This window comes from Mauremys mutica, chromosome 3 (assembly GCF_020497125.1).
Source record: "Mauremys mutica isolate MM-2020 ecotype Southern chromosome 3, ASM2049712v1, whole genome shotgun sequence".
NCBI lineage: Eukaryota > Metazoa > Chordata > Testudines > Geoemydidae > Mauremys > Mauremys mutica.
In genome coordinates, this window is record NC_059074.1 from 19,105,148 (window position 1) to 19,118,920 (window position 13,773).

Sequence of the window (13,773 nt, forward strand, 5' to 3'; positions counted from 1 at the left end):
TGTAAATGGAGAAGAAGAGATAATTGATTAATCCTGTGCATATGGTCCACTCATTTCCAAAAGGGAAACATCCCACTCCCTGCACCCAGAGCATCCCAAAAGCTCAGAAGCCATAACAGTGTCAGCGTACATGGTGGAAGGCTAATGGGGAGGCCTGCCACCTTTTAGTCTTCGTCCTCTTGGGCAAAGTAACTGCATTGCCACAGGGTGGTGTTTCCCTGTGGCCACATGGCATCATCATTCCATGATGCAACGCCATGATATGAAGTCACAATATCCCAGGCAATAATTGAGAACTCTTTTATGTCAAAATTGGGGCTGTCCCATGGAAAACAGAAGATGTGTCAATTAAGCTTCCTTAGGGAGCAGATAAGTGAGTGCAGGCCAGCAATACTGACTCAAGACCCACCTTCTGATATTGCCATGCCATTTATATGCGGGGCAGCATTGCAAGTTTACCATGGCTCCTCTCCTTTACCATGGTGACCTCAACAAGCCCTCGTTTCCTTCTCTCCTGCTTTTCCTTCCCGCTACAGCCCCTCCCACATCATAGATTCCCCAGTGTTTTCAGAAAGCTCCCTAATGGGGACGAGCCTCTCTGGATCTCAGCAGGACAAAGATTTCAAATCACACCCCCTCTTGGGGCTTCCCCGTAGGCTGTGCGGTGTACTAGATCAATGAGGCAAGGCCCAGGGGGAGACAGACAGAGACCTGCTGGGCTCTAGCTGTCCTGTGGAAACCCTGCACAATAGGTGTGTTTTCTAGGAGGCAGAGTGAAGAAGAACTTCTCTACTTTGAACTGTAAAAGGAGTTTCGCTCTTTGTTTTCTCCAGTGGAGCCTTAGTGCAGTCAAACAAGTTCCTAAATGAATGGTTGTCTGAGCGCTCTACACTCCAGCAACAAGCACCATAAAGCCACAGAACTGGTTTTCTAATCTGTAGGATCATACAATCAGCCAGTAAGGGGGGAAAAAAACTACAGAGGTTATGCAGGAGGAAAGGAGATCTATTCTATTGCAACTAAAGCATATCATGGAAGGGCCATCCACCACTGTACACTGTCATCATCCATCTCCACTGGCTCGCCATTCACTCCAGGATCTGGCTAAAAGTCACCCCCATTCCCCCGTGCCTACCTCAGGGACATTGTCTTCCCCTGTGCCTTGCCTGTCGCTGGCCTTCTCTATGTCACCACTGATGGTATAAGAGCCTTCTCCTTTGCAGCTCCCAGTCTTTGGAACAACAACCTACCCTTATCTTTGCAATGTGTGCATCCCATTTCAAACCTGTTGCCTCTGACTTTCTCTGGCCTTTTTTCTTCCTTGCAATTATATCAGTTAAGGCTGCAAAGCATTTTGGGATAGAGTTTTATGAAAGATGTTACACAGAATAAAAGCATAGCCTTAATCTCACTAAAGCCAGTGTGAGCTTTGCCGCTGACTTCAGTGGAGGAGGATCATTCTCTAAAGCTGTGTGGTAATCATTGTACTGTGCTGACAGACACTTACTGTACTTCACTGCTGGAACGGTACAGAGAACTCATAAGCCACAAAGTTATGAAGTAGTTGTGCAATGACAAAACTGTATTTCTCCCACTGCTCCGAAATGGTGGGGCCTATGAACTGAACAAATGCCCGAGTACGGATTCTGGTATTTAGTGTCCATTAATGGGAACTCATCATTGTAATCACTGCTGTCAGGTTTCTGTAAATATTGTTTCAGACTTAGTTACCTGGCAGAACACGCTCTAGAATGGACGGCGAGACATCAGGAAAGAACACGCCGTCCCCTATAATATTCGGATCGTACACTCTTGGCTGCTGTGGAAAATGTGGTTGCTGAATTCCTTGGTAGTTGGTTGGCTTTGGCTGGGTTTCATGCAGAAGCTTCTTGGGAACTGCAAGAAAAAGCATAACAAAAACAACACAATCATTAGGATGGGTTATTTCAGCTGGTAATAAACTGAATTATTGCATTATGCTACAGGCTCAGCTCATATTTAATTATACTGTAAGCAGACCAAAGACATGCTCGTTTACCACCATCAGGAGTGTGCTATGAATGCCCAGACAGCCAGATTCAATATCGGAATGCAAGGCACTGTGAACTTAGTAAGACATCGTTTTATTTATAATGAATATTGTTAATTCTTTAGATTGGTCTAAATATTTAGATGAGGTGGGGAAAAAAAGATGTAGGAGGTAACACAAGTCTCTTCAAGACACTGATTTAACATCCAAAAATGAAAAGCAATCAATGGATTTATGAATGTTACACCTCCTGCAGTGCTGCAGCACTGCTCTTCTCAAAGTACTTTACAGACATTAAGCCCTTGTGAGACAGGTAAACAGTATTCCTTCTTCTAATCCTTTATCTTAGCATATTATCTTTTATTTCAAATGCTACTGAAGAGAAATCAAGGCAAAATTGAACCATTCCTTAGTACAATTACAAACCAGCGTAACAGTGCATAACACTACATTTATTGCTTTGTATCACGGAAGTCTTAGTAAGAGCAGGGTGTTTTGCTCTCCTCAGTTACAAGGCCACGTCCTCAGCTGTAAATCAGCAGAGTCAGTGGAGCTATCCAGATTTACACTAGCTGAGAACCTGGTCACACAGTAAATTAGCATTTGCCACATAGAGTCAGAACATCAGTTTATTTAGTTTGGTGGTGTCTCCAGCAGGCCAATACTTGATGTAACTACTGAACATAAGTGTCTTCCATACATGTTAGCGTTAAGAAAACAAAAGTAAAGTCTCCATGAGAAAGTATAATACGTGTGTTCCTTCCGTGACACCCTACACTAAAATCAACACAAAATGGTGGTTTCATTTCTGCAGACAGTAGAGTCCTTAGAGATTTAAAGCTGCAGGACACTGAAAATTAAGGCATAACTTTTTTATATAGCTAAAAACACCCCAAAGACAAGTGTGAAAAAGGACCTGGCCAAGTGTGCAACACTGCACGTGGAGGGAAAGTCCTTATCATAGAATCATAGAATCTCAGGGTTGGAAGGGACCTCAGGAGGTCATCTAGTCCAACCCCCTGGAAGGGGGACCGAAGCCTGAGTCGCTCTGCTCCGGGCACGGGGGCCAAAGCCGAAAGTCCTTCCTGATCTCTAAGTAATTAGCTGACACCTTGAAGCATGAGATCTGATTACCCTTATCATTATTGAGCCTGCACAGCTACCAGGGCTAAGGACCAGGAAGTAATCCAGTCACCTTGCTTTATACTGTAGTAGACTTGCTGTCTTTGCTGAGGCTGAGAACTGTAACTGCATTTACTGGCCACCCTTTCATGTTTGGCAGCCAAGGCATCAGCACTTACACTTGTAGCATTATTAGTAGAGTCTCATCAGGTCAGGAAACAGACATCTTAAAAAACCCAAAGCCCTAACTTGTGACTATCAACAAGCTGGCACAGCAGTTTCTGGAGAGAACTGGAATGGCAAGACTCCTCTTCAGCGTGGGCAGTAGAGGAAACATATTCTCTGGAGGGTAACTAAACAGAAGCCAGGGGAATGCCAAAGACCAGAACAGGCAGAAAGTTCAGGAAGCATGTCGAGTGGATTGACACAAGCGTGTCAAAAGTAACTAACAATTTGGAGTGTCAAGTTTGAGGTGCCATAAATGGGCCTGATTTTCAGAGGACAGGGGCTCAGCACCCTCTGAATATCAGATCCCTTAACACAGTGGTCCTTAAACTGTGGGTCAGGACCCCAAAGTGGGGTCGCCAGGGCTGACATTAGACTTGTTGGGGCCTGGGGCTAAAGCCAAAAGTCCAAGCTCCACCACCCAGGGCTGCAGCAGAAGCCTGAGGGCTCCAGCCCTGGGCAGTGGGGCTCAGGTTACACCCCCCACCCATCCAGGGCTGAAGCCCTCAAGTCTCAGCTTTGCCCCCCCCGGGGGGGGGGCTCAGGTTTCGGCTTTGGCCCCCGTGCCCGGGACAGAGCGACTCAGGCTTCGGTCTCCCTTCCCAGGGTCTTGTAGTAATTCTTGTTGCAGTGAAGTTTGAGAAACCTGCCTTAACAAATCTAAGTTGGGCACCCAAAAATAGAGGCATCCAAAATCACTACTTATTTCTGAACATCTTGGCCTGTCTTTATATAGCAGCGGTGGCCAAACCTTGGATCAGGAGCCACATGCGGCTCTTTTACAGCTAAAGTGTGGCTCACGGAGCCCTCCAACACCCCCCACCACCACCTATGAGACTGGAGGGGGGGAGCGAGGAGTTTCTGCCCCGTGGGGGGGGGGGGGGGCTAGAGGCTTCTGCCAGAGACGACTGGTGCCTGCTGAGAGTGGGGGGGGCACAATTTAAAAGTTCAGCCCCCCAACAGCTTGAGTCACGCCCCCTCAGGCATGCCCCCCCTTTATCCTCAACGGCCCCTCCCTGCAGCTCCCAGGTGTTAGCTCCACATGGAGAGGCAGCGGCAAACAGCTGGGAGCAGTAGGGAGGGGCCTCTGCTTTAGCTCCATGGGGAGAGGCAGCAGCAAAAGCAGAGCTCTCCCTGCAGCTCCCAGCTGTTTGCCTCGCCCTATGGCCGCAGCTCCCAGCTTGCCGGCTCCAGCAGCTGCCCTGCAAGGAGGAGGCTCCATGGCATCATGTGACTGAGCAGTGCCAGCAAACCCAGGCAAAAATCGGGGAGGGGGGAGCGACATGACCCCACATGTTCCCTCATGCATTGCCTGTGACTTCTGCCCAGCAGGGAGAAGGGTCTCAGGGCTTCAGTCCTGCAGGGTGCACCTGCTGGGGCTCAGGGCTTCAGCAGGAGCGGGGCTAAAACCCAGAGCTCTGGCAAACACGCCCCGGCTCTCGAACGTCTGAAGATTGTCGTATGCTGCTCTGAGGGTCAGTAAATGTGGCCACCCCTGCGATAGAGTCTTTCCTCCCAAAGGGTCCCAGATGGCACCATGGATCATTACGGACTGTAAGCAAAGTTCAATTTTAAAAAAATGAAGGAGAAGAGGGTAAAATCTCACCGAAATTTTTCCTCCATTTGTTTTCTGGTTTTGGACCAGGTCTTCATGGCCTACGAGAAAGAATCTTTTCCCGCACCACTGAAGTGCAGCCATCTCTGGGATGGAACATAGAATGGGGCAGGCTGGATCCCTATGTCCATGTAAACAATCTGAATAAAATGGGGGAAACCACTGACCCCCTTTTCCTAAGCACAAGCAGGAGCAGTAGAGCCAGCACGTCCCCAGTTAATGCTCTGGCATCCAGGCCACCCCCAGCAACCTTATCCCCTAGGAAGCCCTATCTGTGAGAAGTAAGCGTGATAAGCCTTATCCTGAGCAGGAGAAGAACCTCACGAAAGCCATCTGTAATTGATCAATAGCCTCCCATGAGAAGTGGGGAAAGCCCCATCATTTAAAATTGACTGCCTACCCGGGTAGATGGCGCCCATCACCATCATATCTGGGCACCACACAGTCTCATGTGTTGATCCTCATGACACTCCTTTGAGGTAGGGAAGTGCTATAGTCCCCATGTGACAGATGGAGAACTAAGGCCAAAATCCCCAAAGGTATTTAGGCTCCTAACTTCCACTGAAATCAGTAGAAGAGAGAGACTAAGTAACTTACTCAAGGTCTCACAGGAATCCAGTAGTAAAGCTGGAACTTGAAGCCAGGTCTCCCAGGTCCCAGGCTAAAACCCTACTCACCAGACAATCGTTTCTACCTAGAGGGGCTAATGCTCTTGGGAATACGCAGAATGGAAGTGTCCTGCATTGACAGGGCGGACTAGGTGACCTAATCTCGTTTCCATGATGCTATGATAACATGCAGGGCAGAGTTAGAAAGAAAGTCAAAAAGCAAAAGCCCCTCAAAAGGTCAGCATCCATGCAATTTCCAGTTAGCTTCTGTCCCCCAGACGTCTGGCAGCCAGCTAGCCAAGAAAGATTAAAACATCTGGTTCCTTTGAAATACACCGCTCAAGTTATCACAAGAGGAAGAGGAACTAATTTGACATAATATGTGGTGTCCAGCTCTAGCCAGCTGTCAAGAAAAGGAATTTACATTACACTTCTCATAAAAAAAAATGTTATTTGGATGTTATACTTATCTCAACATTAAGCAAAGGCATCCTGACAAAGCATGGCACACACAGTCTGTACAGTTCAGTCAACCAATAGCTAAAGCAATTCAATCAAAACCTGAGCAAAGCAAGTGGCATAGGGAAGATTGGGAGAGGAAATGTTCTCCAGATAGTCTTCAGCGGAAATGCTAACACGCCTTGGTGCCCTGGGTTCTACACATAAAATGAACATTACAAACTGAGTAACTCCAGGGGGTTTGTACAGATTACGAGTCTGGTAAAGGGATATGGAAACTTTCACCTCTAGGTCTATTTAATCTCTCACCTGGAGCACATGACTGTGGTATCTAAGCACCCTCCAAAATTATGAAGCGTACACACAGAAATCTCAGATCATTTGAGCCCCACAGCCCCAGGCCCCCGGGCTTGAATCAGCAGACCCAAGCCAGCCATGGCTGTGCCGTGGGGCTTTTATTCCAGTGTAGACGTACCCAGAAAGGAACAAATTTAAAAGCAGAGTGCGCAACACAGAATATGCACACAGCCAGAGTCATGCTTCTTAACTGCCCATAGCATGTTGGCACCACTATCTTACATGCTGTTTTCTACCTGGGGGTGCTCTAGTCTAGAATCTCTCTCATGCGGCAAAAAAACAGGAGCTAACAGGGGGATGCATTTAGAATCACAGAAGTAAGAGATGGAAAAACCATCCATCAACCCACCTCCCCACTAATCAGCATGCCCTACAGCACATTTTCACGGGTCTAGTTTTAAACACTCAGGTGCTGGGGATTTGACCACTTCCTTTGGGAGACAATTTTACAGCCGAATACATCTCCCTCTCAGAAAGTTTATCCTGACATTCAACTGAAATTTTCAATATATGTTATTGAAATTTTCAATATATGGTCCCATTGCCATAATATCTCAGCACGACACAACCTTTAATGCATGTACTCTCATGACACCCGCAGTTGTACAGGTGGTAAACTGAGGCACACAGAAACTAGGTCATTTGCCCAGAGTCACATAGGAAGTCTGTGGTAGTGCAGGGAATTGCACCTAGGTCTCATGAATCCCAAGCTGATGCCCTAGCCACTCTTTCTGTTTGTTAATTTCATCCTTACTGTTAGATCTGTCCTTCTGTGCTACCCTAAAGAATGCTACCCCCACATTCCTGGAATACTGCCCTCCTGCAGCTAGTGCTTTAAGGATCGTGCAAGCTGAATAAACTGTGCCTTCAGAGAGGAAAACTACATCCAGACTCTATCTGGGCAGGCTGGGGCCAGCAATTGCTGAAGCGCAACATATTCTTAAGATAACAAACAACTTACTATGGATAAATGCCCATCATAAATTACCCCCATTTTTAGAGGAGGGTAGATTCCTGAGAGGGGATGAGGTTAGAACCATGAAAACACACAGCAGAATCCACATTTATCAAAAAAGGACCATCTGTGAATTAGAACAGTTCAGAGAAAATGATTCTTTTGCCTGTCTCTTGTATACATGTGAGCTGTGTGGACTTTACATGCTGCAAAAATAAAATCCACTAACTTGCTGATCAACTGAATCTGTTAAAAGAATGGATTTGGGCACAATAAGAACATAAGAACATAAGAAAGGCCGTACCGGGTCAGACCAGAGGTCCATCTAGCCCAGTATCTGTCTACCGACAGTGGCCAATGCCAGGTGCCCGAGGGAGTGAACCTAACAGGCAATGATCAAGTGATCTCTCTCCTGCCATCCATCTCCATCCTCTGACGAACAGAGGCTAGGGACACCATTCTTACCCATCCTGGCTAATAGCCGTTTATGGACTTAGCCACCATGAATTTATCCAGTCCCCTTTTAAACATTGTTATAGTCCTAGCCTTCACAACCTCCTCAGGTAAGGAGTTCCACAAGTTGACTGTGCGCTGCGTGAAGAAGAACTTCCTTTTATTTGTTTTAAACCTGCTGCCTATTAATTTCATTTGGTGACCCCTAGTTCTTGTATTATGGGAATAAGTAAATAACTTTTCCTTATCCACTTTCTCAACATCACTCATGATTTTATATACCTCTATCATGTCCCCCCTTTGTCTTCTCTTTTCCAAACTGAAGAGTCCTAGCCTCTTTAATCTTTCCTCATATGGGACCCTCTCTAATAAATAAATAAATAAATAAATAAATAATAAATAAATAAATAAATAAAATCACAATGCTGAGATCAGGAAAAAAAGAATGAGTATGTTAGAATACGATGCCCCGATAATGCATTTAGCCATCTGGTGCATTTATTATTATTCATAATAGTCACATCAGTTTACATTTACAATGTATAGGGCCTTTCATAGCCCTATGCTGTTTACAAATTTAGGACCAAATTCTGCTCACTATATTCACACAAGCAGCCTCACTGAAGTAAATGGGACTACTTGTATGATTAAAGCAAGTAGCAGCAGACTTTTACAAATGTATAACTTATAAGTAGCTACTGCTCCAGCGGTTCCACTACAAAAGAATGCAGCAGCCTCTAATGTAGAATGCCACTGCCCCAAATAGCGCACAGCAATGTCACACAACTGTTCAGGACAGGAAGTGAAGAATACCCTATCCAGCTGAAGTTTCAGGAGATTTTAGGTAGACTAGTCCCAGAGTTGGAATTTGTCCAGGAAGCTGGAATTTAAAAATCTTTACTCTTGTGAAAATGGTAACAGATCATTAATGACCACACATCGTCAAGACCCCAACTTTTTCATCTCACCCATTTACTTTAAAAGGTGGATGTTGGAGACTAAAGTACAATGGGGTATAATCCTGAAAATGAATGCAAACCCCTCCCCCCAAAAATAATTACTTGACCTCACACAAAAGTGTTTTTGTATTAAACTGTTTCAAACCTCTGACAAAAGGAAATGACTCACACAGCCTATGGTAAGTCCACTTTCCTGAACGTCCCAGAGCCTTGTGGGAAATCAAGTGGGACTTTCTGGGAAAATATCTCTGTCATACTGTAAGTCCCTCCCTGCAACCCACCTACACAGATCAGTCCCATGACTCAAAGGAGTCCCTGCTGTACCTCCCAGGGGGCTGCTATTTACTATGTGACACTGCTTTAAACAGATGCAAATATTCAACATCTCTGATGGAAATGGAGTAAATTTCAGCTTTTGGGAAAAGTTAAAAACTATGATGCACGGCAGCCTGTGTGTGAGCTTTCCAATAACTATGCCAAGACTGCCCTTGCAGTAGCGCTTCTGTCTCCACAGGGACCTGAGCCAAAGCCCATTGAAGTCATTGGGAGTCTTTTCACTGATTTCAATGAGCTTTCAATCACGTCCTACATGTGTTTAGAATATCTGCTTCCTTAGTCGAGAAACCAGGTTTGTTTACATCCTGGTAGCAGCTCAGAATCAATACCGCTATGGAAGAGCTTCCAGTATCTACCTACCTATCTAGTTTCTTATACCATAGTCATCACTGTGGTATCTGAGTCCCTTGGATCCTGTTTTGTCTTGCAGATGGCCAGCCAAATTTTGACTGCATAAGCTTTATTACCGGTGAGGTGAGAGGCACAAAGAACACAGCTCAACTTTCAAGGTGTGCAGGACTGGATGTTAAGAGGAAAAACAGAGATTATGTTGTTGGTTTGTATACTGAGCAAATTTGCCATGGAGTCATTAAACAAATGAATGTATAAGCCTATCATGTCATTTTTAGATTCGCTTTTCTGACTATCCCCACACTGCAATTTTACATGGTGCTTAACATCTTTGACTCTCATGTTTCTTCCATCTTTAACTTTTAAAAATTGGCATTTGAAGTTATAAACAGCTTTATCTGCTAGCAACAAAAACCTTAGTGTGTCCTGTCCTTGGGCTTGTTTTCCTCTTCTCGTTTCATATTCCTGGTTTTTCTCTTGGCTCTTTTTTCACCATCTTGAATTTCATAACAAGATACATACCATCTATTGCCAATGATTCATAGGTCTGCGGCTTGCTGTGGCTTTTGCTTTCCAAAGGGCACAGTGGAAAAGTGTCTAGTATTCTAGGGTGTTATGTACATATTATATTTGGAAAGAGAGAACCTGTGATACAAAGAGACACTCTCCATCCCAGCTCTGTTAGATTGTTATATGCTCCCAAATGTAATGTAGCTCTGCATTATCACACGGTAATGCACACGCAGTCACGTAGGGCTCAATGCCTAGGCATCTTACAAACACCACTCAGCCAGTCATTTTCCCCCCAAAGGGCCCTCCATCAGCCAGGAATTGCCAGAGCTCACCAGCACTCTGGCTATGCCCTATTTCCCCCTGAAACATCCAAATCATGCCCCCTGGGCCAGGAGGGGATAAGAGAGCATTACCATCTGCTCTGCATTAGCCAGAGAGTCCCACATGCTAGGGAATCCCCAGCTGAGGAGCTGTGTGAGTTTTCCATCCTTTTAAATCCCAGGAGTGGCACAAAGAGGGCAGCGTGGTGTTCAGGACTGAGTCTATAATGTCTTCATTGTCATTTCCACATGCTATTATTTTCCAGTGTAGTAGCTATCAGTGAAGACATTTTTAGACTAGCAGTCTGACACCAATGTCATTGAAACCAATGCCCTGGAGTAACTCCACTGAGTTAAAGCAAGTCGCCTCAGATTTACGCTGGTGCGTAGGTAAGATCTGAATTAGGCTCGTTGTATTCAGTTCTTGGTGCTTCAGTACAGAAAAATGTAGATTAATTGGAGGGAATTCAGAGTACAACAACAATTGTCAGGATGGACTGACAATCTAGGGAGTAGGATGATGGTCTCCAAGTATATGAAGGTTATAAAATGAGAGCCACAGAGCATGACTTTGGATCTGAATCTTCTTAAAATGCATGGCTGTTCAGCTCTGGGGTACTGGCCCATCTCTAATGTGTATATAATAGAATGAAATTAAGAAAAAGTAGATTCTCTCTCTCCCATTTGCAATGTGCCCATCCCTGTAGTTTCTTGTTGCAGTCTCAGGCTGCAGATCAGGAAGATCCCCCAATGGCAACTGTGGAATTGCCTCTTGAGGCAAGTGGTGGAAATATTTGCCATTTAAAATTCCACTGGATAAATGAGTCCATGATGTACTGCAGGGAACACTCCTGTACTGGTAGGGACATGGATGGGGTGACCTAGTGAATCTTTTTAATCTCTAACTTCCTTTATTCTATCATGACTATCGATTCAACATGGTATGTAGTTGAAAATGCTGAGTCATGCAACAGCAGTGCAGGACCGGGGTCAAGGTAAGAATGATGGGAATAATCAGTGGGAGAGAGTTGCCTCTTAAAATGATGGCTAAGGGCTCTCCGGTAATCTTGTGAGCTTTGAGCTGTCCCCTTTATGTGCTTTTTACAGTCATGTCAATCAGGCTGCAGACTTTAAGACAGTCAGATGTCCATGGACATCCTGTGCCCACATTGTTCCAGTACTGTACACGTGTGTTGTATTCGCACATGTGTGTATGTATATACGTACTCATACACACACGTTATCATCTTCCAAGTGTGATACAGAATCTCCATGTATATACTGTGTCCTCGTGTAACTGCATGCTACTGCAAGTAGCTACCAATTTTCTAGAGCAGCAAATAGTTGCTGATTGCGTCAAGTTAAAATGTTATTAAAGTGTGTGCTTTTATGTACGTGTTGCTCTACTTTGGCTCAAAGTGGTATTTCTCACCACATTTTGTCAGATTAATCCACTAGTTAACCCTGATGAACGAACTGGAAAACGTATTATATACACATTTCAAAAGTGTCAAGCAAAAAGCATATGTTTCCAAGCTCTGATGACTTATTCCCATTATAATGGTGCCCAAAGACCCATTTCAAGGCCATTCTGACAGGCACTGTACAGGCATTAAGTAAAAAGGGAACGTACCTAAGCACAATGCAGAGTGAGAACTCAGGAATTACAGCAGATGCTGGGAGCTCAGTTTGCAAATCTGGGCACCTGTTAGTGTGTCCATTTCCACGTGTGGGTGATAAAAAAGGCACATGGCGATCAACCCAGCAAGTGTGGCACAAGGGGACTGCTCACCTAAGGCAGACATCTCAAGTCTCACGCCTGAACTGTGAGACTCACTCATTTGAACCTTGTCTCACATACTCACGCCTAGCTCATGTAGTCGCACGCATGGCTACAGCCCAGTGCGGAGGGCAGGGCCTGGGGTGGGGGAAAGGAGAGGGTTGGAGAGTGAGCCTGCACTGCAGTCACCCCCACAGCAGCAGCTTCCGTCCACGGGAACAGGCCCTGCCATGTGAAGGGGAGTCCGGGACTGGAAGCAGAAGCCCAGTTGCCCGTTCGCAACACCACTCAAATTTGGCCTGGCTGCCCCTCCACAAGGGGCTGTGTGATTACGCCAGCCAGCTCTGGTGACTGTCCCCCTATTGGCAGAGGTGCGCCCCAATCCATGCACAGCTGGAGGATGATGGGGGGAAAGGTTGCCGTCTGATGGGCTGCGGGATGCAAAGGGAAGGCAGTAACAAGATCTGGGTGGCGTGGGGCAGAGCCCCTTCCCTGCAGGAGGAACAGAGAGGTGGTTGAGCCAATGAGTAGTGTTGCAACAGAGCCCATGAGCTCCTGCTCCCAGTCCCTGGTTTCATTCAGTTCTCCATTTATTATCAGCGGGTATATTAACAGGTATGTTAATAGATTGCCCATATTTCTGGGGCACCATGTTAGTACTCAGAAAAACTCACTCATTACAACTTTGCCAGCTTGAGACCTCTGCACAGGGCCAGACTCTTAACCCCTTTACTTCCACTGAGGAGCAGTTACTCTTATGAGTAATCCCATTGCCTTCAGTTCAGCTACCCTTGAATGCACAATTCTCACTGTTCCTTCAGAATACTTTCAGAAGCAAGATATTGTATGTCATGTTTTCCTGGGAAACACCCAAGCTGTACAAAGAACTTTCCATCAAGTGGCATGTCCCATTTAATCTGGAGCCAAGCGTCATACTGAGAAGTTCTGCCATTTAAAGATGCATTTTGCAATGGGAATTTTCCATTGAAAATTGGCTTTCATGGTGCTACCATGCAAATAACTGTTCACTAGTGTGAGAGAGGGGTTCATGACCCATTCAGTGAGAGAGGCTTTAGAGGATCTCATCTTTAGTCACCTGAAATGGGTGGTTGTGTGCAAGGTTCAAACTAGCGATAAGCCATCTCAGTGGAACAGGATGGAAAGAGAAGAGGCAGAATCCCGTGGCACTCTATAGTGGAGCAGATGATGGTCAGATGTGAAATGAATGACAGAGAAGTAGCTTCAAATCAGGAAAGGAAAGTACCCAGGATAGTGACTACATCCACAATCACACTAGATAGTCTAACTATTTGTAATAAGGGAAATGAAGTCTCATGCTTTAGGACATTCACCAACCACTAACTGACAGGAGTTAGGAAGATATTACACCCCTTTGCCTTTATGGATAGATTACTCCATAATGTTCCACTATGGGGTTACTTGCACCTTCCTCTGAATCATCTAATACTGGCTACCATCAGAGACATGGTACTGGACTAGACTGGCCACTGGTCTCATTCACTGTGCCAATTCCCATGGTCCCATGAGATGCCCAAGACTTGCTTGGAACACCACAGAAGGAAAGAATGATCAATAGTCTTGAAATTTGAACAAAGACCATGAAGAGGTATCTGTGGTTAGAGACAGAGGGCACGTCTATACTTTGAGCTGGAGACAGAATTTCCAGCCCG

The 13,773-nt window shown here is 45.5% G+C and overlaps 1 protein-coding gene across 4 annotated transcripts in view; it reads right to left on the bottom strand.

The window, feature by feature from the left end:
* LOC123367428 (protein eva-1 homolog C-like) overlaps positions 1-13,773 on the bottom strand; it is a 304,747-nt gene that overhangs the window by 18,387 nt on the left and 272,587 nt on the right. For all 4 annotated transcript variants that reach the window (XM_045011677.1, XM_045011678.1, XM_045011679.1 and 1 more), the window contains exon 6: positions 1,732-1,896. In XM_045011677.1, the coding sequence (XP_044867612.1) occupies positions 1,732-1,896 (165 nt within the window). The remainder of the gene's footprint in view (positions 1-1,731; positions 1,897-13,773) is intronic.